Below are 25,865 nucleotides of genomic sequence, written 5' to 3'. Positions count from 1 at the left end.
CAACAGGACTTGCTTCCAGATTGGTTATGGGCTTTTATAAGAAGAATTAAGGGTATCTTCAAGGTGGTTTAGCTTGAGTGATTAATTACATGAAGGTGGTGGTGTTCACTGAGTTAGGGGAAATACTAAAGTATTAAAGAGGAGCAATTTGAGGGTTTATAAAATCAAGAGTTCTCTTTTAGGCTTGATATGGTTTGAAAGTTGGAGATATCGTCTAGACATCTGAGTGGAGATATCTAGTATGCAGCTGAAAATATAAGTCTGGAATTCATAGGAAATATAAATTTTGGAAATATGTCTAGAGCTAAAGACATAAATGGGAAATCATGAACATATAACTGCTTTGAGAGTGGGAAAGGAGTGATTCACCAATAGAATGTCAAGGTGTTGTAGGATAATGGATGGACAAGAAGTTAAAATCTGAATTCTTGGGGCACCTGGGTGGCTCAGTCGGTTAAGCGGCTGCCTTCTCCCGCTTCTCCCTCTCCCTCTGCTGCTCTCCCTGCTTCTGCTCTCTCACTCATGTTCTCTCTCTCAAATTAATAAATAAAGCCTTTAAAAAATAAATTAATTAATTAAATAAAATCTGAATTCTTAGATTTGTCACCATAGACTGGCTTCATCTTAAATTTGGTTCCTTTTTGGTCATGGAATGGATGCCCAGAGTCATCCATGGACTGGATGCCAGGTCTACAGATTTCCTCACTTGGTACCAGTAAAAGGGGAGGTTATGTGTCATGTTATCTCTACAGAGAGACAGAAAAAAAATCTCCCCCGGTAGTCTCCAGCAAATATCTCTTCATCTCTCCTTGGACTGCATTGGGTTACATGCTCCTTCCTGAATTTGTAACTGTGGCAAAGAGGATAGGAGTTTTTTGACGCGGGAATAGACGACTTGATATAAAGAAAATCAGGCATAAATGGAAAAAAAAGAGGTATTTCTGAGATAAGGAAAAATTAGGGATGAGATTGATCGATATTATTAGCATTTGGAAGTCTAATATGGATAGAATTAGCAGATTACTTGGCGTATACAAAAAATCTTAATGGTCAGGTAAAAACACAAAACAAAATAGAATGTATTTCTTTTTTATCTTTTTAAAAAAATTCTAATACACTTACAAGACTGTTAAACATGCCTCTAGACCTTGGACCCATTTACACCATCTTAATATGAAAATAAGTAGGAATGGCAGAGTATTTGTTTTTCTCCATCTGTTCTATTCCTTTGGATGTGCCAGACTCTGACACTGCACTCTGGGTTGAATATGCCCTAATTAAACTGAAGTTTTTCAAATGTGATTATATGGTAATCATTCTATTCTGCTCTAATCATAGGAAAGAGGTCTTGGACTAATTTTTTACTATTGAGAACTAGATAAAAGTAGGGCCAACACAAATGATATTTTATCCTCTAATTAATATAGTAGGCTACAACCCTATCATTCTAACAATGCATAATCTTTGATGGGCAAGTTGTGGGAAGAAAAGATACACTGTCATTTAGCCACAGAAAGTCTCACTGTTATTGTATACAGGTGAAAAACGAATAAAATACCTTCAGTGTTCATCAAGGGAACTCTGTGATGTTGACTTTTCCATTCCTGAAAAAAATGTATGAATGTAATGAATAAATGCAGATTCTATTTAATAGAAGATCTTACAAAGTTAGGAAATGTCTTTTTGTGTCAAAAATGCATTTTGAACCTAAAGCAAATGGTTCTCAATTATTCCAAATAACCATCATGAATTTAAAAAACATGCAACCTCCTAATCAATTTTCCATTACTTAAAATCGTTCATTATAAAGGTTTTAAAAGTGTACCTATTTTGGGTCACTCAAAAAAGAAGGGAAAAAAAGAGAAAAATATCAGGCTAATAAATAGCTACCTGCTATTTACAAAACAAGCCATCAGTGCATTTTTTTATTCTAAGGTTACACAGAAATAAGGTTTTATATGTGAGTGTTACTGCAGGATTTTCCAGGACATATCCTCATGGTATAAAATATATGGCACGTATAAAAGAGGCACTCTAAACTCTAGACCTAAACCCCTATTTTTATAGTGTTAAGAAGTTGAAAGATCTTCTAATTTATCCTTCATGTCTGTTAATTTCCGGCAGGTCTTTTCCTCTTATTTTTCGGCATCTCTCTTCTGTGTGCAGCCTCAATTATACTGGTATCAATCTGAACATATACCAAGGTCCTTGCTTCCTTACTGTGAGCTCAGTAACTTTACTTTAGCAAAGTTTTTTGTTTGTTTGTTTGTTTGTTTGTTTTTTTAATATGTGAATGGAAGATAGCACAAGCATCAGAGAGTACACATCTTCTAGCTTTTTGGTGGTTCCTCTTTAATTTCTCTCTTCCCCACCTCTACAGAGAAACCTGAAGAACCAACCATATTCTTAGGAAACATGGTTCTTCCCATACATAGGCACCTCCAAGTCTCGGTTTTATTCTGTAAGCCAACTTGTCAGAGAATCTTTTTCTCTCACTAGGTGCCAGACGGCATGGTTCAAACAGGAGAATGACCCTTTCCTCTTCATATGAAAATCTTGGCCCTTCTTGCTTAGCCCATGCCTTGCTTTGCACATTTGGATTCCCTGTTATGCTATCTTCCTAATATGCACTACTGATTACAGATCTCATCATTTAAATTTATAATTCAACATAAACTTGCTATAAATTTGTGTTTGAGTTATCTTGTTTCAAATATATAACAATATAAAAAATTGATGCTTCGTTGAAATAGGAGTTTATAAATTGATCTAGATGTCCAACAGGATTGGACAAAAATGCCCTTAGATTACAGGGAAATGAACTCTAACCAATGTAGCCTAGCTAAGAAATCTGCTAGGAAATCTCAGAAAACAGTAGAAGATGATATTGTCAAACTATAGGGATGCAATATGCCAACAACAACTTGCAGGAAAATTGTATATCACAATAGAAATGGGTTAATGATGCAGCAATTATTGCCAAGAAAATAAATTTGAAGTGCTGGGTGACTAGGAAATTCAATTCAAAGTTTCAGATTAAAAAGTAGATAGTAAAGAGCAATGTGAAAATGCTAACAAGAAGTGTATCAGGGAAAAACTTAGCATGTCTGACTCCATATTGCTTCTGTTTATTTTGCTGCTGTGACCTATAGCTTAGAAATTTCTGCTTAGTCCTGCACATAGGCATGTTACAGTTAAGATTTGTAAAAATTGATTTTTACCCCAAATCTACCTCTCCAAGGAGATAAGGAAATACATATAGAACTGACTACGCTATGTTTAAGAAATGGCATGACCAGATTTCTGTATGTAAAGATCAACTGACCATGGACAAAGAAGTTATGCAAGCCTCCTGGGATGTCTGCAGAGGTCAGTCACCTTTTGACTCCAACCTCCCCTTCTACTTCCCCCTTTTGCTAACATAAAAGAAGCCTGAATTTTATACCAGGGGAGATGGTTGTTTGGGACAAGAGTCCACCATCTCCTCAGTTTGTTGGCTTTCCAAATAAAGTTACTTTCCTTACCCCAACATCTTGCCTCTCAACTTACTGGCCTACTGTGCGGTGAACAGGAGCTTGGTCTCCATTACAGAATTACCAGAAATATGCAGATTAATTCCTTTTATCTTTGCTCAAGTACTTATAAACAGCACCATATCTTTATATTTATGCTTTTATTAATAAAAATACTCATCCACTTTTAGTACTCATTATTTATTAGTGAGAATCTCATTTTAACTTTTTTTAAATTTTTTTTTTAAAGATTTTATTTATTTATTTGAGAGAGAGAGAGAATGAAAGACAGAGGGCATGAGAGGGAGGAGGGTCAGAGGGAGAAGCAGACTCCCTGCCGAGCAGGGAGCCCGATGCGGGACTCGATCCCGGGACTCCAGGATCATGACCTGAGCCGAAGGCAGTCGCTTAACCAACTGAGCCACCCAGGCGCCCCTCATTTTAACTTTTTAAAAATTGAGCATTTCACGTTGTAGTACGAAAAACTGTCATGACTACAGTTATTTTGAAATAGAGCCAGAGGGGCCACTGCAGAGAAAGCGCTTTACCTGTCTTTCTTTGAACTGGGCCATAAACTTTGGACTAGGAAAAATGGCAACTGTTCTTAACAATTGCAAAATGGCAACTATTCTTAACAATTGTTCTTAACAATTGCAACTGTTCTTAACAATCCCAATGGTCTGAAATTTCTGAAGATAGAATTAGTAGCCAATCAATGTATAACCTAAAATAACTTAACTCGTTAACACCCACAGGAAACTTTTTTCCCCCCTCTTCAACTCATGTAATTGGCTCTCTTTCTTTTCCTCATAAAAACCCTTGCTTTTACCCTACAAGCTGGACACTATTTAAGTTTCTATGATTCTGTGCTCCCTGAATTGAAATTCTTTAATCCCAAATGAAATACCTGCTTGCCTCTCATTGTGGTTCTTATTTTCAAGTTAACGGTAGTTTTTTATCAAAAATTTCTTCATTGCACTTCAAAAATTGTACTTGTAATAGATAATACATTAATTGTTAGTCTTGGATTTTTTTTTTTTTTTAGTCTTGGAATTTTTTTATGCTGCTTCAATAGACGTAGAAAAACAGTAATGGATTGTTTTAACATATGTCTTCACAGCCTTATCTAGTCGATCCATTCTTTTTTCTCTCATTGTACTTCACTTGTACTGGATATTCATATTCAATTTTCTTCGTTTATAGAATGAATTTACACAAACTAATTGCTAATGTGAGGGAAAGCAGTATAGGCTCTGGAGTCATATGTATCCCCAGCTCTGCCACTAATTGGGAGATAGTGAACAAGAAACAAGATTGGAAGTTACTTGCATGTACATGAAGTATTTAGGTCCTAGAGAAACTGAGAACAATCACAACCAAAAAAGCAGTTATAGATATCTTCATCAGAATAGAATATGGACATTCATAGGCTAACTAGAGAAAGAGAAAAACTTTAAAAAATTCAGTTGCGGGGCGCCTGGGCGGCTCAGTCGTTAAGCGTCTGCCTTCAGCTCAGGTCATGATCCCAGGGTCCTGGGATCGAGCCCCGCATCGGGCTCCCTGCTCCGCGGGAAGCCTGCTTCTCCCTCTCCCCCTCCCTCTGCTGGTGTTCCCTCTCTCGCTGTGTCTCTCTCTTCAAATAAATAAATAAAATCTTAAAAAAAAAAAAATTCAGTTGCTATAGAAAAAGAGCTAAACTAAACATGTGGTAACAAAATGAAAATGCTCTTTAGAAAGATGAGTAGGAAAGACTAAAGAGTATAAAGAGTGCTCTTTTGCTTAGCAACAAAGTAGTCTTCAGTGATCTTGGCAAAGGCAATTTCAGTGTAATGAGGGTGGGGGTGGAGCCAAGATGGAGTGGTGGAAGCCAAAGGTGAGGAAAGAGAAACATTTTTTCCTGAGCATTTGTTCACTCAACAAATATTTAGCCCCTACAATGTGCCAGACACTGTGCAGGCTCTAAGCATATAATAGTAAACAGTTCTCCCTGTCCTTAATAAGCTTAGGCTGTGGAAGAATATGTTTAAATGCCAAGGGGTAAAACTAATGATGTAATGTATGGGGATTAACAAAAGAATAAAAAAAAAAAGAAAAAATAAATAAAAATAAAAAAAATAAAAAACATTAGCAAAAAAAAAAAAATGCCAATGGGGAAGAATAAGGAGAAGTTGAAAATATGTTGAGAGAAGATATAACTAATGATAGGAGGTGAAATGAAAGTGGCCAGAATCCGGAGCCAAGGTGGAGGACTTCACTTAGGGACAAAGTACAGTATTTCTGAGTTGGGTGAGGCTAGGGTAAGAACAAGACGGGGATCTAAGCCTTACTAAGCATTGTTTCTTTAAATGGACAGTTCAGCTCCTGAGCTCAGCTTCTTGTCACCGCTGGTTTACGCATGGTATGTGAATACAGCGGTGTGAGGGAAAAGAGAAGGTAGGCTATCAGAATGCTTCCTGCTAAAAAAAAAAAATAGTTATTTCCACCTGCAAATATGTATCTACAGCGGATATTTTAGTCCAAATTAGCCTTGGAAATATTTAGGTAATTATTTATTATACCCTGTCTTTGCATTGAGGTGGGTTTCACTTTCATCAAATGATCGGAAATATAAATCAGAAATTAGCAAAAGATTCACATTTAATAATACGTCTTAATTATATCCCCAAGCTATAGCCCCACAGACCAATGAAGAAGTTAATCCAACCTATCTAAAAACAGCATTACTCATTGATGAAATTATTTCTTTGTAAAATATGCATTTGGGTGATTGCTTCTGAGGTAGAAAACTGGGGGTTATAGGAAGTGCCGGGCCCACAGGAGCTTCTAATCTCAAATCCCGCCCGGGGTTTGGAAAAGACTTTTTATTGGTTACAGGATTTATGAATCGCCCAGCGAACCGCCCCTGCATCCGCCTCCCGCGCCTTCAGGCTGGACCGCGGGAGACTGAGCGGAGGCAGGGCTGAGGGGAGCCGCAAAAATTCCTGGTGGATACTGTACCACGGCCTCATCCTCCCCCTGGCCCGCACCATCTACCTATAATGCGAAACTTCCAGGATACCTTACGCCTACGAACCATCATGCATGCAGTTCGTCCTCCGCGGGCCTGGGAGCAGTAAGTTTAGCCCTAGAGACCGTGTACGCATGCGTGAGAACGGGGCCGCCGCGTGCGTGTGACGTCACGTGCGCGCCCTTCTAAACTTCCTTGTTTTTCTCTAGAGTGTGGGTGAGTGAATTTATAAGTCGGTGTGGGAGTTCGTTGCGTGGGTGTGAAGTGGTTTGGCTTGTGAACGGGTATGATAAAGAGACTGATTTAGTTTAGATCAAAATTCGGTGTAGTTATTGCAGAAAGACTCTTCATATTTGTCTTTAGCGTGAGCCTGCTGTGTTCAGTAGCTTGCTTGGCGTTTTGTGAGCCTCTGCCTGGAGTTAGTTCAAGTCCCCGCCCTCACGGAGCTCAGCTGGCTTGGGGAAGGTTGATGCTCACACATTAAAATTTAAGTTTTGACACTAGTGCATGTCCCACTCAAGACGTTTGAGAAATGAGATTGAGACTACAAAGCACAAGTTAGTATCAGTTCAGTAGTCCTCGAGATTGTATAGGGGCTGGAGGAAGGAGACAGCAGATATATTTTGGAGTAATAACCTTTTGGTGCCCAATTTGAGTACACACTGTTAACAACTGCTAAGGGATTAAAAAAGAAAACCAAATTCTTCATCACCCTCCCCTTGCCCAGTAGCTTGTACATTTTAAAGCACAGTTTTGATAAACGACATTGTCAGTGTAGTTTTCACAGATCCTAAAACTGGCTTTTAGAGGTACTCCTTTAAGTAGAAAACTAAATAGAAAAGGCTTGAGTTTCAATGTCTTAGGGGAATGCATGTATTGATCCTTGTTATAAAATTACAGAATAATCCACTCTACCCCTAAGAGTGATTACTAACCAACTTAAAGGAAAGAAAAAGCAAAAGTCAGTCAAAGAAGCTTAAAATTACGGACTACACTTTGGGTAAAACACTGGTCTTTGTGTTTTCAGCAGCAAGCTGTCAACTGCTCTAGTGGAATTTGCTTTGGACAACATTTTGAAGCAGATCTGATATGCCACTTGAATTAGTAAAAGAAGTCAATGGAGTGCCTGAAGTTGAGCTGCTAAGTGAATTAAACAAAGTAGATTTCAGTTCTCTACAGCCAGGTTGTGATTATAGCAAGAAGTACATCCAGGTAAGAATCTTCATAACTCAGAATGTTTTTTTCTTCTAAAAGGAATGCTCATTTTTATGTTGAGCTTATTTGTAAGGGTTGTTTTAGGAATAGTTTTACATGTGTCATAATGTTTTTGACTATTTGAGGCTATTATTCTTAATTATTTAGCGTTCATTTAGCAAACATTTATTGAATTCTTTTGTGATACACTGGAGTAAGTTTTGAGGGTACAAAGATGAGTGAATATGATCCTTGAACTAAAGGGGACTGAATTCTTTTGGGTTTGGACAGTTTACCTAATCTCTAATTATAATTAATAAGTTGGTATTAGAATTGTGGTATGTGAACATTTAGGAGAGAACCTTTGGTTCTGACAAGTTAGGTCAGGAAAATGGAGCTGGAACTTAAAGAATGACTGAGATTATACCTTTCATTTTGGATATAAGCAGTCCTCATGTGCATGTTGAAGAATTTACCCTAAGAACTGTGGGAGACCCATAATAGATTTTAAGCAGGACAAAGACATTATTCACTTTGAGTTCAAATTACTCTGCCTCTTGGGTGAAGAATATATCAGAAAGGGCAAGATTAGAAGAAGGATAATTAATTAGTTAAGACATAGTTACAGTAATCTAGTTTAGAGTTGATGTTGGTCTGAACCAGGGGCAGAAGAGATGATGGGAAGGAGACAGACAAAATAGTAATAAAATAATAATGATAACAAAAGTTAACATTGAGCTCTTTCTAGGAACTAGGTAGTATTTTAAGTGCTTTACATATATCAACTCATTTAATCATCACAAAACTCTATGGATTGGGTCCTATTATTCTTTGGCTGTAAATGAGGAGACTGCATTTCCAAAAGGTTAAGTGATTGGCGTGAGATGCAGTTGATAAGTGTAGAGCTGGTGTTAGAATCTAGACATTCTGCTTTGGAACTGACAAAATAAAGAAGCACAATCAACAGGTCTTGGAGAACGGTTAGATGAGAGAGGTAAAGAGGAGTTCAGGAAATTTCCCTGGTGTTAAGTCCTGTCAACCCTGGGAGGATAATAGGCATGCATTTAAGAAGAAAGATAATGAGTTCAGTTTTGGATATCTTTCAGAGGTTATTAGAGGTATCCAGGTAGTAATGCCCTATAGGCAGGTAGATTTGGGGTTCTGGAGCTCAAAGGATTCCTACTCAGGGAGATTTGGGCCAAAGAATAGAATGAGATGTGTTGAAGGATGTCAGTTGTTAGGAAGATAGCATGAATAAGAGATAATCCACAGGCGTGGGAGAAAAACCAGGAGAGAGTGATGTCTTGTATGTTTAGTAAGGTAAGTTTCAAGGAGTAGTATCAGTAACTCTTAACATAAATTGCTCTCTGGTACGCACTCTCCTAAGTGGTTTACGTATGTTCTCTCTTTTAATTCTTGAAAGAACCCTGTGAATAGATGTTATTATTCCCATTTTATAGTTGGGAAAACAGATACAGGTTAAGTAATTCATCCAAGGTTAGATCCAGGATTAGCTAATAAGTGGCTGAACAGTGATTTGAATTTTCATTGTCTTTGCTGTGTTGCTGCTAAATGCTCAGGCTAAGGTCTGAAAAGATTCTGTTTGATTTAATGATCAAGAAAATATTGGTCACTTGGGAAGACCAATGTTGCTGGGTCGGCTTTTTAGTGGTTTGAGGATTGAATGTTGGGTGAGAAAGTGAAAGCAGGAAATGTCTTTCAAGGAGTATGTTGTGTGGGGTGCCTGGGTGGCTCAGTCAACTGGTTAAGCGGCTGCCTTTGGCTCAGATCATGATCCCAGAGTCCTGGGATCCAGCCCAACATCGGGCTTCCCCTCCCACCGCTCGGCAGGGAGTCTGCTTCTCCCTCTCCCTCTGCCTGCTGCTCTGCCTACTTGTGCTCTTTCTCTGTCAAATAAGTACATAAAATCTTTTTTAAAAAAGAAAAGGAGTATGTTGTGGTATTTTGATATTTTGATTATGGAAGTCAAAGTCCTGAAATAGGAGTGGAAAGTTTTTTAATTTTAGCTGAGTCAGTTTTGCATTTGGTTAACAGTGATTGGCTTTTATACTACCTACAATCAACTTCACAACCGCTGCACTAACGTGAAATAAAACAAATTCAATTTTTAAAAATTTATCTGCATTTCCTTTCCTCTTCTATTCTGCCCTCACCCTGTCCCCTTTCCTCCGAAGTACACTCATACTCAAACTCATAGGCCATATTCACAAACTAATTCCTAGAGCAGTTTAACATCCTGAAAAGGAGTGGAAGCCCTGGAGACAGGCTGGCTGGATTCAAGCACAGATCCACCATTTACTAGCTATGTAATTGGGAAAGTAATTTTATCTGCCTGTGCCTTATCTTTTCCATTTGTAAGCTAGGAATTATAATAGAACCTACTTCATAGAAATGCAATGAGGATTAAATGTAAAGTGCTTACTTAATGAATTCTAAGCATTCGGTAAGTGCTGGTTACTGTGGTCAAGATAATGATATCATTAACATGCCTTTGGACAAGGAATTTACCTAATCTCATAGTTCTTCAGTGAACATAATATACCATAATCTCATTGAGCAGAGACAGAATTATTTTGCAGTTAGTGAAGCTCAGGCTTCAAAGACTTTACTTGAACAAGCCCAAGACCATGTTAGGGGTCTTAGAAATGAATTTACATTTTCATATTTGTAAAATTTACACAAGGGGGATGTTCTAACCTAAAATGGTTAAGATTGCTGTCTCTTGCCATTTTGACTTCTCCTTCCATCACATTTCCTGTCTTATCCAGTGGCATTAGAATGGCTGAGAACATTTTTGGAATATGTAGCTAAGGGGAAGTTGACTTGTGGAATAGGTTTAATGAGATGTATTTGTGTGCTTTGCAGTTACTTGCATTTATAGCCAGGATATGCCAGCTCTCCTGGTGTAGAAATGTTTTCCAGGAACATTCCCACACACTGGTTAGTATAGAAGAAAAGTATGGAGTCAGAAGTTGTACCAGGACAATGGAATATTATGCAGCCATCAAAAGGAATGAAATCTTGCCATTTGCAATGACGTGGATGGAACTGGAGGGTGTTATGCTGAGCGAAATAAGTCAATCAGAGAAAGACATGTATCATATGACCTCACTGATAAGAGGAATTCTTAGTCTCAGGAAACAAACTGAGGGTTGCTGGAGTGATGGGGGGTGGGAGGGCTGGGGTGGCTGGGTGATAGACATTGGGGAGGGTATGTGCTATGGTGAGTGCTGTGAATTGTGTAAGACTGTTGAATCACAGACCTGTACCTCTGAAACAAATAATACATTATATGTTAAAAAAAAAAGAAGATAGCAGAAGGGAAAAATAATGAAGGGGGGGAAATCGGAGGGGGAGATGAACCATGAGAGACTGTGGACTCTGAGAAACAAACTGAGGGTTCTAGAGGGGAGGGGGGTGGGAAGATGGGTTAGCCTGGTGATGGGTATTAAAGAGGGCACATACTGAATGGAGCACTGGGTGTTATATGCAAACAATGAATCATGGAACATTACATCAAAAACTAATGATGTAATATATGGTGATTAACATAACATAAAAAAAAAAAAGTTGTACCAGGGTATGAATATATACTGTCACACCTAGCATGTGGTGTATATAGTTAGTGAATGAAAATAGGTACTGAAACTATGGAATCTGAAGCTACTTCAAGGACAATTGTTAGAAATCTCACAACTTATATAGGAGAGAAACTTAATAGAAATTTTTTCAAACTTGTCAACAGTCCTAAAAATTTACACAACATTACTAATAACGAGTGATGAAGTAAATACAATTGTTGTAAACTATCAATAACAAAAATAATTGTGATTTCTAATTTTAAATATTCCATTTCATATTAAAGAATACGTTTTGTTGTGAAGGAATGAAGAGGAAGGGATGCATTTAAAAAGGATGTTTAAGATTAAAGAGTTAATAACATGGGGGACATTTAATAACACAGATCCACCATTTACTAGCTATGTAATTGGGAAAGTAATTTTATCTACCTATGCCTTATCTTTTCCATTTGTAAGCTAGGAATTGTAATAGCTAAATATGTTATTGTTACTGATCTGTAATTTCTGCAGGATTTCTGTTTTTTTGAAGTTTATTAAGACTTAATTAGGTCACCATGTGGTTTGCCTTCCTGAACATTCCATGCGTAGTTGACAAGAATGTGTTTTCAGCACATTCTGGCCTGGTGATCTATGAATGTTAATGGTATAAACTTGTGTGAGTGTGTTTTCAGGTCTGTATTTGTACTGATTTATTTCTCCTTGTTCTATCAGTTACTAAGAGAGAGGTGTTAATACCAGGTATGATTGTAGGTTTGCCTATTTCTTCCTTTAGTTATGTCAGTATTCATCTATTTTGAAGCTTTTTTATTAAGTGCATATATATTTAGGATTGTTATTTCTTTTTTTTTTTTAAAGATTTTATTTATTTATTAGAGAGAGAATGAGAGACAGAGAGCATGAGAGGGAGGAGGGTCAGAGGGAGAAGCAGACCCCCTGCTGAGCAGGGAGCCCGATGTGGGACTCGATCCCGGGACTCCAGGATCATGACCTGAGCCGAAGGCAGTCGCCCAACCAACTGAGCCACCCAGGCGCCCCGATTGTTATTTCTTTTTGATGAATGGATCTTTTTGTCATTATCAGATGTCTCTCTATCTCTGGTAACTCTTTGAGCATCTGTTTTATGTGGTAATATAGTTCTGCCAACATTCTTAGATGAACTGTTTGGATGGTGTATCTTTTATTTTTAATTTATTTATGTTTTTATATTTTAAGTATCCCTTAGATGGCATGTCATTGGGTCATGCTTTTTAATCCAGTCTGTCAATCTCACCATTTAATTGGAGTGCTTAATTTATATGTAATTTTATAATGGTGTTTAAGTAATACCATCTTGCTTTTTCATTTCCATTTGTCCTTTCTCTGATCCTCTTTCCTTCTTTCCTGAATTCTGTGGGCTCATTAAATATTTTTTCCCCATTCTGTTCTATTTTCTCTGTTGGTTTGAACAACACCTGCCTTATTATTGTCTTTAATGGTTACTTTAGTACTAACAATATACGTTCTTATTAAAATCTGCTTAGAGTTAATATTGTACCACTTTTCATGTGACACTTCTTATTTCTCATGTCCTGCTTCATTCTTCTCACTTGACAAATAGAAGAATTTTACAGCAGTAAAATTCCATTTCCTACTCCCCTGTTCCTTGAGCTGTTATATCTGTTTGTATGTGTATTATAAACTTCACCTTACAATGTTAGCTCTTGCTTTTAAATGGGGAGTTGTCTTTTAAGGAAATTAAGAGAAGGCAAAAACATAGTCTTTTATACCAACTGACATATTTACTATTTCTGATGTGCTTTATTTTTACCAGTAGACCCAAGTTTCCCTTCATCTTGAAAAACATCCATTAGCATTTCTTGTAGTACAGCTGGAGATGAATTTGCTTAGTATTCATTCATGTGAGAATGCCTTTATTTCATCTTTGGTTTTTTTTTCTTTTTTTCAGGTTTTTATTTAAATTCTAGTTAGTTACCATACAGTATAATATTAGTTTCAGGAGTAGAATTTAGTGATTCATCATTTACATACAATACCAAGTGCTCATCACAAGTGCCCTCCTTAATACCCATCACCCATTTGTTTTTGAAGATAATTTTTACTGGATATAGAATCGGAGGTTGACATTTTTTTTTCCTTTTCAGTACTTTTTAACATATTATGTTGCTTTCTGGCTTCCATTGTTTCTTACATAATGTGCCCTGTTTTACTTTTGGCTCTTTTCTTATTTATCTTTTGTTTTTAGCAGTTGGACTCTCATGTGCCTGGGTGTGGCTTTTCTTGGAATTTCTCCTGCTTACGTATAACTGAGCTTCTTGGATCCATAAGTCAATGTTTTTCATCAAATTAAGAAAATGATTGGCTATGTTTCTTGGAATTTTTATTTTCTACCACCTGATTACTTTTTTCTCCTTTCAGGATATCAGTTACATGTATGTTAAGCTGTTTGATATTGTCCCATAGGTCTCTGAGGTATTGTTCCATTTTCTTCAGTATTGTTTTGGTTTTTGCCTGAGTGAAATTTTCAAATTAATTTCTATTGATCCATCTTCAAGTTCATTGAATGTTTTTTTCTGCCATATCCAATATTCTGTTATGCATAGTTAGTGAATTTTTCATTTTAGTTCTTGTGCCTGAGTTAGGGACTAGGGAAAGAATGTAACAGGAATGAGGTAGGGGCTTTATTAGTAAAATGGGTCTGATAGTGAAAGAAAGAGAATAATGCTACATTTCAGTTTTGCTTTTCTAATCAATATTCTCTGTATAGACATTTGTTTCTTATGTATTTTATTCTTATGTTTATTTTCCATTTCCCTGGTATTTTCTTTTGTATGAAATACAGTTTTATGGATTACAGTTGGTTTTCTACTTCATTGCATTTAAAGTCTTATCAAATACTTAGTATTGTCAAACTTTTTTGCGTTTGGCTGACTAATGTGGTGTTTCTTATGTATTTTATTAATAAAGTGCTGTGATTCAATTTTCTTTCTAACAAATTATCAATACAAGTTACTACTGAGTTGTATCTAGTTGTAGCATTTTTATTTTGTGTGCTTGATATAGAGGCATTTAAATGATACGGTTGTTTGCTAAGTTCTTTTCTTCTGATTATGCAGTCTACTAACTACCTATATTTTTAAATATTTGTTCCTACTTGTTGTATTAGTGAAATATTTTTCAGTTTTAGCTCTTTTATTATAATAATTCCTTTTAGCTGTAAGTGAACATGTTAGTATTCAGTGGGGTTAAAACTAGGAAATACCTTTTAATTATTTCTCATGATTATCACATTTTCATGAACAATGCTCATTTATTTTAAAAAGTTAGGTCAAAGTATATTTCTGTTCTTTCATATATCTGAATGAGTCTCTTATTTTTCAACTGTCAGTTTGAATATTTACCCTTTTTTTTTTAACTTGCAGATACCTCTTATATATGTTTCTTGAATTTTGTTAAATGCATTTTACTGCTTAAATTCATTGTTTTTAGTGTACAGTTCTGCAAATTTTGACAGATATATAAGAACATATAATCACAAACATAATTAAGCTGTATAAGGATCTATCACTCCCCCAAATTTCACAGTCAGCTGCTACTCCAATTCTAACCCCTGGCAACCAATTTTTACCAATTTTCTGACAGTATACGTTTTGCCTTTTAAGAATGCCATGTAAGTGGAGTCCTGTACTATGTAGCCTTTTTAGTTTGGCTTCTTTAACGTAGCATGGTGCATTTGAGATTCTTCCAGGTTGTTATGTTGGTCAGTACTGTTCCTTTTTTATTGGTGACTAGAATTCCATCACAGTCCATTTCTTCATTCCTCAGTGTAGCAGTATTTGGATTCTTTCCAGTTTTTTATAATGATGAGTAAAGCAGCTATAAACATTCATGTACAAATTTTTATGTAAGCATAGATATTTATTTTATTTGGGTAAATGTCAAGTGGTCAAGTAGCTCTCAAGCAACAGTGTATAATCCACATTCTATGTTGGTGTGCTACATACAGTTCAGTAGATTTGGTTGATCGGGAGGAGCCAAATAGATTAGGTTCATACTGTGCACAAAAGCATTTGTATCCCATCTGAGAGGCACTGACCTTAGGAACTCCACTCTTATATTGGGGGTGATACATTTTTAATATCTAATATTAATTCACTTTTATCCTGAAAGCTAACATGAGATTTCTGGAGTATAGGCCAACTATAATTTTTACTCTCAGCAATGACTGCGTCAGTTTTCTATCCCCCATCTTCCTCATGCAAGGCAATATGGTGAGGATCACAAGTCTTTCTGTGTGTGTAAAGGGGATTTCTTGCACTGTAGAAAAGGAACCTTGAAATTATGAATCTGGGAGTTTATATAGGACAGCTCTCCAGCTTTACCCTTCCCTCCTGACAGAAAAACCTCATCTCCTGAATGTAAATACATCCTTTAGAATGTAAAGAACTGTCTCTAGGGTTCATCCCTTATTGAAATGTAAACACAGAACTCTGGGGACATAAATCCCCTTGGAAGTCTCTCACTATTCAGTCATCCTTGAACTTCCAAAGCTTATTGTTTAGTTCAACTTCCATTTTTTCTTTGCTCACTTCAGCTAAAGACAGGAACAAATTATAGACTATCTTTCTAATGGGATAACTCTTATTGTGAGTAAAACTGCCTACTTAATTTATAACTGAGGGCCACATAATAACTGAAAGTGTTTCCTTAAAAACTCGAATATTTCTTACAACCATCCCTAGGAGCAAATCACACTGGTTTTTTTGTGTTTTTTTTTTGGTTGATTTCTGCTTTTCACACAGGAAGCACAAATACTGAGGGCATACATGCTACCCTTGGAAACAAAGAGTTTACAGTTGTTGGGGACCCTCCAGAAAGGATGGAGGTCACTCAGGCGGCACAGGTTGCCTGGCTCCCCTGTGTGCTCTGCCAGCTGGGAAGCCTCACGGCCCCTAGTTCACGGTACTTCAGTTTAGTCCTTGTTTGCAGAGAGACCACTTGAGAGCAGTCAGTTAAATCTGGCCTACCTGTCCAGTTCATTTGCCGTGTAAGAGTTGTAGAAAAGTTTGAAAGTATCTTACATGGAAGGTACAGGAGCTGGGCCATGCCCTACTGGCTCATGGTTGGGGCCATCAGGTGAGGGATGCAGTTAATTAACTTTCAGAGTTCCCTGTAGTTTGTGAGAGCAGCTCCAGGGTGCCTTTTCCTTTGGGGTAAGGGAAAGGCTTCTGGAATAGTTACGAAAGACAAAGATTAAAAAGATTAACCTGGGTCTTGTGGGTGAGGTCTTCTAGTGATTCTGCCCTGTCCCTAGCTGTAGGTCTGGCCCTCACACCTGTATACCTCTTTCTCCTTATCCCTAGAAGGGTAGAGAGTGTTTTTTTCTGCAATGCATTTTCATCAAAGCTCTAATGAGATTCATAGGTTTGTTGTCTTTCTCCCAGCAGTTTAAGGACTTTGTTTTGAAAGCAAGATGGGGAAGACTCAGGCAGGCTCTCCTACAGTAACTGCTAGCACCCTTGCCCTGACTCCTGGCCTGACTTTGTCATCAGGTTTTTGGAGATGAGCTTGTAAGTGGGTGTGAATTCCCCTTGTGTTTGCAGCTCCCACAAGCTCCATGTCTTCTCACTAGCCCACACTTGGCCTTCAGCAACTCATTAAAAATGTTAGATGAATTTTCTGACAAATGTCAGGCAGCATTTGCCATTTACTTCAGGTAAGCAAGTGCTTACCACCCATCTCTCCTTGGGGATCTTCTCTTTCTTAAGATTTCTGATTAGTTGGTTGCTTTGTGACCTCAACTCACCGTTGCCCCTCTCTTATTGGAAGTACTTCTCTTTTCTTAGATTTCTGGTTAGTCAGTTGTCTTCTGACTTCTGTTCTCTGGTGGGTCAAAAAAGCGCTGAAATTTCTACATTGTCCAACTTTTTGTTGTTCTTTACAGCTTTCTACCTTCTAAATGGAACTATTTTACTTTTGACCGAATCATGCATAGCTGATAGCCTTACTTTAATTTTTTTTTGATTCCTGTCTTATAAGTAAAATTGGTGTATGAACATAGGTTTTGTTGTTGGCTATATCAAAGTCTGGAATATTAGTGTGGGAGATAATGTATTAGAGATCCATTTTTAAATTTTATTAAATACATTTTATTTCTGTGTGGAAATTTTCAAAGAGACCTATAATGTATTTATTCATAGGATCATTAAATTTTAGAGCCAGAAGAAAGCATAGAAACTACCTAGATTAAATACTTCATTTTATCTGAGAGATGCTGATTAAATAGCTTTTTTAAGGTGACAGAGCTGGTTAGTTACAGAAGAATGAGGACTAAACTTTGTGTGTGCTTTAGTTCATTGCTTTGTCCACACTGCCCTTATTTATGAGATTACCAGTTTGCATTTTTTAATTTATTGTTTATTTCTTTCTAGGAGCAAACTCTTCATTTTTCTTCAGTAGAAACAACCTTATAGGGGTTAACATGAAACTGAAGTTGAGCCAGCTCATCTTTATCTGTAAAATGAGGAATTGGATAATATTTAATAATAAGATTGTTTAAAAAATTAAGTTATGACCCTAAATAATTAGGCCTTCTGAAATTTCTTTAGTAAAATCACTTTCATTTCTTTTTTATTTTTTTTATTTATTTTTTTTATTTTTAAAGATTTTATTTATTTATTTGAGACAGAGAGAATGAGAGAGAGCGAGTACATGAGAGGGGGGAGGGTCAGAGGGAGAAGCAGACTCCCTGCCGAGCAGGGAGCCCGATGCGGGACTCGATCCCGGGACTCCAGGATCACGACCTGAGCCGAAGGCAGTCGCTTAACCGACTGAGCCACCCAGGCGCCCCACTTTCATTTCTTAAATGTGGTGACTTGAACATAGTACTTTGAATTTTTTTGAAAAAATAAAAGCTTATTGCTTTTAAAATAGATTTTCTAATTTTGACTTATCTCTTGGTGTTATAATAAGCTCTTTTGGGTTTTCTGTATAACTATTTTTCTCTCATTTTAGGGAAAACTGTCACTTATTTCTTCTTTAACTTATGGTGGAAACAGAACAGCTGTTTTGAAGATTGCCCTACAAGGTATACAATTTAATAAGACCGTTTCTGCTTAACCTTTTCTTATAATCTACAAATGGATAACTTAATATATATATGTACACACATAAGCACAAAAATGATTTCTAATGGGTAATACATACACAGTAGTGTAAAGAACTATAGAATGAAATTTTTTTTCACTAAATTTTTCTGTACCATCTATCCTCTCTCCTCTCACCCATTTCTTCTATTTTACTTCAGATTCCTTTAATCTCATATCTAAACTGTTACAATAGCTAACTGGTCCCCCTACTTCTGGTTTCACTAGTGTGACCTAAACAGCTTAGCAAACTTAACTTATAAAACACTCCTTTCAGCATGTTATTTTTTACCTAGGTGTAGTTATATGAGATTATGCCTTCTTCCTAGTAACCCTGAAATAATCCTGGTAGGCTAGGAAGAGCTATGGAGTATTTGAGGACCAAAATAGATCTCATCTGAAGCCTAAAATTGGATTGAAGAATGGCCTGCAGCAGTGAATGGGAAACAGACTTTGAACTACAACATTCTGTAACTACTGAAAACCAGTTACATATTAGACACTGTTCTAGGTATGGGAGATATAGCAGTGACCAAAATAAAGCCCTTGCCTCCATGAAGTTTACATTTTAGGGGGGTAAATAAATTCAATAAATAATTACATAAGTAATATTAGGTAGAAATGTGGTCTGAAGAAAAAAATAGCATGATAAGGTAGTGGGCCTGATGAATCATCCTTTTGATACGTTGTTAGGTTTAATTTACAGATATTTGATTAAGGATTTTTACATCTAAGTTTATGAAGGATATTGTTCCATGTCTTTCTTTTCTTGTAATGATTTTGAGTGATTTTGGTATCAGTGTAATGCTGTTCTCCTGAAAAGAGCTGTTAAGTGCTTCCTTCTCTTCTATATTCTGGAAGAGTTTATCTATAATTGCTTTTATTTCTTCCTTAAATGTTTGTAGAATTCATCAGTGAAGCCAACTGTACGTGAAAATTTCTTTATGGGGAAGTTCCAAACCCTAAGTTCAGTGTAATTTATTTGTTAATAGGGCTTTTCTTTTTTATCTTTTTTTCCTTGAGTAAGCTTCAGTAGTTTGTGTTTCTAAAGGAATTTATCTGTTTCATCTTAGTTGTCAAGTATATTGGCATAAAGTTATTCATAATATATATTTGATATACTTTTAATGTTGGCAGGGTTTATAGTGATGTCCTGTTTCATTCATTGATAATTTGTGACTACTCTTTCATTTTTTTTCCCCCGATCATTCTGGCTAGATATTTATTTTATTGATCTTTAAAATCAGCTTTTCTTTTCATTGATTCTTCTCTGTTTTTAGGTTTTCTGTAACATTTTACTTTCAGTTAATCTGTTAATTCCATTCAGTGTACTGTTAACTTCTAATACTATATTTTTCAATTCTGAAAGTTCATTTTGAGACTTTTTTTTTATATCTTCCATTTCTCCTCATCATGTTCATGGCTGGTAATTTTTTTACTGGATACCAAACATTTAGAATTTTATATTAGCAAATGTTGGATTTATTTGTTATCCATCTTTTAACTATTATGTGTCTTTATTTTGAGATACATCTAATTTTCTTGGAATCAGTTTGATTAGCTTTGTTGGGGTGGGTATAGAACAGCCTTTATTTTCAGCCTAATTTGGCCATATCACTAAGGAAATACCCTTCTGACAATTCTACTCTATGCCTTGTGTGTGTGGATTCCATTCTGTCTGGTTGAAACAAGAAAATTCCTAGCCCCGTGTGAGTCTCAGAATTGTTCTGCCTATTCCTTTCAAGTGGTTCTTCCTCTTCATGAGGTACTTGCCTTCCATATACTTGGAGATAAATATTCATCCAAAGACCCGAAGGCACCCATCTTCAGATCGCCAGAGCACTCTGTTTGTGCTGCTGTCCTGCCTTCAGCACTCTGCCCTGCACATTCTAGCCACCTTGGTATCCTCATATCTGAACTCTTCCGAATTCAGGGAAGGCTGCTGAGCTTTGTTTGGATTTTAGCTCCATTTTCTGCTGCCTGGAAACTCTCCAGGAAATAAGATAGGGATATTGCCTTATTTTCCTTCTCAGATCACTTTCCTGCACTCCCTGTTGTCTGATACCTGAAAACTGTTGTTTCATATATTTTTTCTTAGTTTTCTAGTCATTTTAAGACTGGAGAATAAACCCAGTCTCTATTAGTCCATCATGGCCAGACACAGACATCTGATAGGTTATATAAGATATTAACAGTGTGTTATGTTATGGTTAGAAACCACTGTGCTTTTGTATTTGAGAAACATTAGTGTTTCAGTTTATGTATACACTTGGTTTGAGGAGTTGAAGAGGTCAGTGTCAGCTATGTGGTAGTTGTTTTACTATGAGCGCCACCAGACCTGACAGAGTAGCAGATTCAAGAGTTCTAGGTTACACAAAAAAGACTATCATTTTGGGAAAGATCTTTCATATACTCTATAGATGCATAAAAATCTGATATGATGGCAGTTTCTAGGAGTAGTTGAATATTTGAAAGCTGATATGAATGAGTCTTTCCTCAGATGGTATAATTCAGTCTTAGCATTTGGCCCTGCTGCATTGCTCATAGAAGGTGATCTCTGGAGAATGAACATTGTGGAAATTCTTTTTTTTCCCCCAATTAAATTTCATTTTTAAAATTATAGTTTGGTCTTTACCCACACTCTGCTCTTTTACTCTTTCATTTGTGCATGCTGGAGGAGAAAATACACTTACCTATATTAAAACTTAATGTGCTGAGGGGCGCCTGGGTGCCTCAGTCCATTAAGCGTATGCCTTCAGTTCCAGTCATGATCCCTGGAGTCTTGGGATCAAGCCCCAGGTCGGGTTCCTTGCTCACCGGAGAGCCTGTTTCTCCCTCTCTCTCTGCCTGCCACTCCCCCTGCTTGCGCTCTCTCTCTCTCTGTCAAATAAATAAATTAAAACAAAACAAAATAAAAACCTTAATGTGCTGACACTGTAGATTACTAGAAGCTCAGAAAAAGTAAACTACTTTGGGAGTGATACGTTATATAGTATAAAAATTGAATAATTACCATATTCAGTTTCTTTTTATTATAAACATGGAAGATAAATAGAATGCAGTTATTTTATGTTGTTAATGTGATATTTATAGAAATTTATAAAATGTATTCTAGTTGAAGCTTGTTACAATTTTGGTTTTAGTACCTAATAGTATTCTGTGCATGATCTTTGCAATACTTCAGGTATTAAACTAAAAGTGAATTATAAAAATTTTAATTATCCTTCATAATTATATTTTGAAATAACTATAGTTTTTAGAATGTAGTTGTCATCAATTTTCTTGTGTGTGTAAAACTGTTGTATCTAATTAGTATTTTTCTGTATGTGTGTTTTTCTCTATAGAAGAAGAAAATTCAAATTCAGAGATCAACACCATCAATGTATTATTTTTTGGAAAATTAGCAAAGGACTGTGCAAAAGTTTTCTATGAAGGGGTAAATTATTTTCTTGTTACTTTTTGTTTTAGGAGTAGATTTTAAATTATTGATGTTACATTCATCCTGTAGATCTTTTTTTTTTTTTACATTATATATTTGCAGGTATGTAAAAAGGATACTTAAGCAACAGCTTTAAAATTGCAACATTCCAAAGAGGTTGTAAAACTTATCACTGACATAAAAAGGGATAATATTTCCTTTCACTTCATTTTAATATTTAGTATTTAACAGAATATCTTAAAGATATGTACATTTTCCCCTCAAAAAATAATTCTTAACAACTAAAAAATAATATAAGCTATAACTGTATTTTTGTATTTTCTGATCATTGTTTCAAAATACATGCCTGTTAAATCCAAAATGCTACCAAACTGAACCAACAGCATATTAAAAGGAGTGGACACTATGACCAAGTGGGATTTATCCCAGGAGTACAGTTTGGTTCAGCTTAAAAAAATTAGTCCTTGTAACATATCACATTAATAGAAAAAGGGAAAAAACAGATGGTCATCTTAACTGATACACAAAAGGCATTTGATAAAATCCTATACTCTTTTGTAATCAAAACACTCGGGAAACTAGGAATAGAAGGGAACTTCCTCAGCATACTGTAGGGCAATTATGAGAAACTCACAGGTAACATCAAACTGAGTGGTGAAAGACTCAAAGTTCCTCACTAAGATTAGGAACAAGACAAGGATGCTCCCTTTACCACTGCTCTTCAACATTCCACTGAAAGTTCTAGCCAGAGCTAGTTAAATAAGAAAATGAAATAAGACACCTAACTGTAAAGGAAGAAGTAAGACTGTCTGTCTGCTCAGATGACAGGATTCTGTATTTGAAAATCCCAAAGAATCCAAAAGAAGGCTGCTGGGCTTGATAAATGAATTCAGCAACATTGCAGGGTACAAAATGGACACATAAAAATCTGTTGTTACTAGACACCCACAATAAGTGATCTGGAAAGGAAACTATGAAAACAATTCTATATGTGTTAGCATCTGAAGGACTAATATACCGATTAATAGATATAACCAATGAGGTGAAAGATTTCTACACTGAAAGTTAAAAAACATTGCTAAAAGAAATTAAATAAGAGCTAAATAAATGGAAAGACATCCATGTTCTTGGGTAGGACAATATTGTTAAGCTATCAATACCAACAAAAGTGATGTGTAGATTTAGTGCAATCCCTAGCAAAATTCTAACTATCTTTAGAAATGGAAAGGTTGACTCTCAAATTCATAGACCGTTTCAAGGGGCCCTGAACAATCTAGGAGAAGAGTAACAGAGTCAGAGGACTCACACTTTATGATTTCAAAATTTACCACAAAGATACTGTAATCAACAGTGTGGAACTGTTATAAGGATAGACATGTATACCAACAAAACAGAATTAAGGGTCAAGAAATAAACCCATTTATCTATGGGCAGTTGATTTTTGACAAAGGTCCTACATCCACTCAGTGTAAAATGATAACAGCCACTGTGGAAAACAGTTGGGCATTTCTTCATAGAATCATGGTATGACCCAGCAACCCCACTACTAGGTATACAGACAAAATAATTGAAAAGAACTCGAACAGATATTTGTATAGCAATGTTCAGTGCAGCATTACAGTAGTTCCCCCCCTTTATCTGTGGGGACAGGTTCCAGGACCCCCACTGGAAGCCTGAAACCATGGATAGTACTGAACCCTATATGCACTGTTTTTCCTATATATACACACCTATACGAAGTTTAATTTATAAGTTAGGCACAGTAGGAGATTAAGAACAATCCCTAATAAAACAGAATATTTATAGCAATATGCTGTAATAAAATTAATGTGAATGTGCTTTCTCTCTCAAAATATCTTATTGTACAGTGCTCACTCTCCTTGTGATGATGTGAGATGATAAAATGTGTACATGATGAGATGCAGTGAGGTGAATGGCGTAGGCATTATGATGTAGCGTTAGGCTACTACTGACCTTCTGACAGTATGTCAGAAGGAGGGTCATCTGCTTCTAGACCACGGTTGACAGTAGGCATCTGAAACCATGGAAAGCAAACTCGTGAATGAGGGGGACTACCTCATTAATAATAGCCAAAAGGTGGCAGTAACCCAAGTGTCCATTAGATGAATGGATAAAGAATGTGATATAGTCATATAATGGAATATTATTCAGCCATAAGAAGGAATGAAGTTCTGATACATGCTGTATCATGGATGAACCTTGGAAAGGTTATGCTAAGTGAAAGAAGCCAAACACAAAAGGACAACTATTGTATGATTCCACCTATATGAATATGCGGAATAGGCAAACTCACAGAGACAGAAAGTAGATGAGAGGTTACCAAGAGCCGGGGTTGGTGGGGGGAATGGGGAGTTTTTGCTTAATGGTTAAAGAATTTCCACTTGGGATGAAGAAAATGTTTTGACAATAGGTAGTGGTGATGGTTGCACACATTGCGATTGTAATTAATGTCACTGAGTTATACGATTAAAAATGGTTAAAATGGCAAGTTTTATATTTTGCCTCAGTTAAAAAAAATACATGTCTGCAGTGCAATATTTAGGCAATACGGATCTATAATAGAAAATTAGAGTCCTTCAAGGTTCTTATACAGCATACTTTCTGTTAGAGAAAGGTAGACAGTGAACAGATAAACATGATTTTTCAAGTGGCAGACAGTGCTGTGGAGAAAATAAAGCAGTGGGAGAGAGAGATGTGAGGATATATTTTAATTTGATGAAGACTCTGATAAGGTGACATTTGAGCAGAAACTTGAAAGAAGTGAAGTGGTCCTTAGATATTTGGAGTAAGAGTATTCTTGACCAGGAATTTACAAGTACAAAGGCTCAGAAGTATGAGTGCATGTTCCAGACACAGCAGGGGGTCAGTGTCTAAATCCCAGCAGATGTGACTGGGGCAAAATGCTTAACTCTATTCAGCCTTTTTTTATTTTAATCTTGAAAGATTAAAAAATTCTTTAGGGGCGCCTGGGTGGCTCAGTCATTAAGCGTCTGCCTTCGGCTCAGGTGATGAACCCAGGGTTCTGGGATCGAGCCCCACATCGGGCTCCCTGCTTGGCGGGAAGCCTGCTTCTCCCTCTCCCACTCCCCCTGCTGTGTTCCCTCTCTCGCTGTCTCTCTCTCTCTGTCAAATAAATAAATAAAATATAAAAAAAAAATTCTTTAAAAATTTTTTTGTTTAAAAAATTAATCTTTAGATTAAAATCAATAAAAATTTTAAAATCTTTTAAGAATCAAGATAGGAGTAATAATACCTCTCTTTCTGGATTGTTGTTAGGATTAGAGATAAATGTACCTACTGCTGGAACTACATGGGAACTCAGTGTGTGGCCACTGTTGTTATTATTGTTATGACTTTTTATCTTAGTGTAATTGGATGCAGCCCCAATGAGGAAAAGCAGGCTAGAGAAAGGGCAGCTGGGTCTGAGCCCAAGAGTGTGGCTTCCAGTTAATTACTGGGTTTTGAGTAACCATTGATAATCTCCAGATGTAAATTTAATCAAATATAAAGTAAGAATGTTGGATTAGCTGAGAATTCTGAATAATTCTGGCATACTATGGTTTCATAAACTGATCTTTTATAAATAATTCAGTGGACTTCAGAAATGATGCTATTTTTGTAAAACCTGTCTTTGGAGTCTAGAATAAAGATTTATTTCACAGAAACTGTCAGAACATCTACCTTTTTTTTTTTCTTCTAACAAGTATTTTGGGAATAGATTGCCAAACTCAAGTTTTGTGTTTTTTGCCAAAGCTTCTGTAAAGAGGTGGTAAATCAGTTAATGTTTTCCTAATTTATAATTTGAATAAAGGAAAGGAGAATCAGTGGAATGATTTTTCCCTTCTGTGAAAAGTTTGTTATTAAATTCCTGGTGTATCTTAAAATCTTACTTTAGAATTTAAGGAAATAAGGTATTTTCTATGTGATTCACGTCCTAAAACTCCTATG

General features: G+C 36.3%; 1 protein-coding gene across 7 annotated transcripts in view; it reads left to right on the top strand.

The window, feature by feature from the left end:
• Nucleotides 1-6,457: 6,457 nt before the first annotated feature.
• The window catches only part of POT1 (protection of telomeres 1), an 82,249-nt gene continuing 62,841 nt past the window's right edge, over nucleotides 6,458-25,865 (top strand). Inside the window, exons 1-4 of one of the 7 annotated variants that reach the window (XM_035021032.1) lie at nucleotides 6,458-6,624; nucleotides 7,547-7,731; nucleotides 18,327-18,399; nucleotides 21,802-21,893. In XM_035021032.1, the coding sequence (XP_034876923.1) occupies nucleotides 7,609-7,731; nucleotides 18,327-18,399; nucleotides 21,802-21,893 (288 nt within the window). In that variant the 5' untranslated portion in view covers nucleotides 6,458-6,624; nucleotides 7,547-7,608. Of the gene's footprint in view, nucleotides 6,625-6,649; nucleotides 6,736-6,785; nucleotides 6,804-7,546; nucleotides 7,732-18,189; nucleotides 18,400-21,801; nucleotides 21,894-25,865 lie in introns of those variants that run through there. The other 6 variants (XM_035021038.1, XM_035021033.1, XM_035021035.1 and 3 more) reach the window with 6 other exon arrangements.

Source organism: Mirounga leonina, unplaced genomic scaffold (assembly GCF_011800145.1).
Source record: "Mirounga leonina isolate KUSES-001 unplaced genomic scaffold, KU_Mleo_1.0 Mir_174, whole genome shotgun sequence".
Lineage (NCBI taxonomy): Eukaryota > Metazoa > Chordata > Mammalia > Carnivora > Phocidae > Mirounga > Mirounga leonina.
Note: the sequence above shows the minus strand (reverse complement) of the source record. Positions and strands in the feature narration are given on the sequence as shown.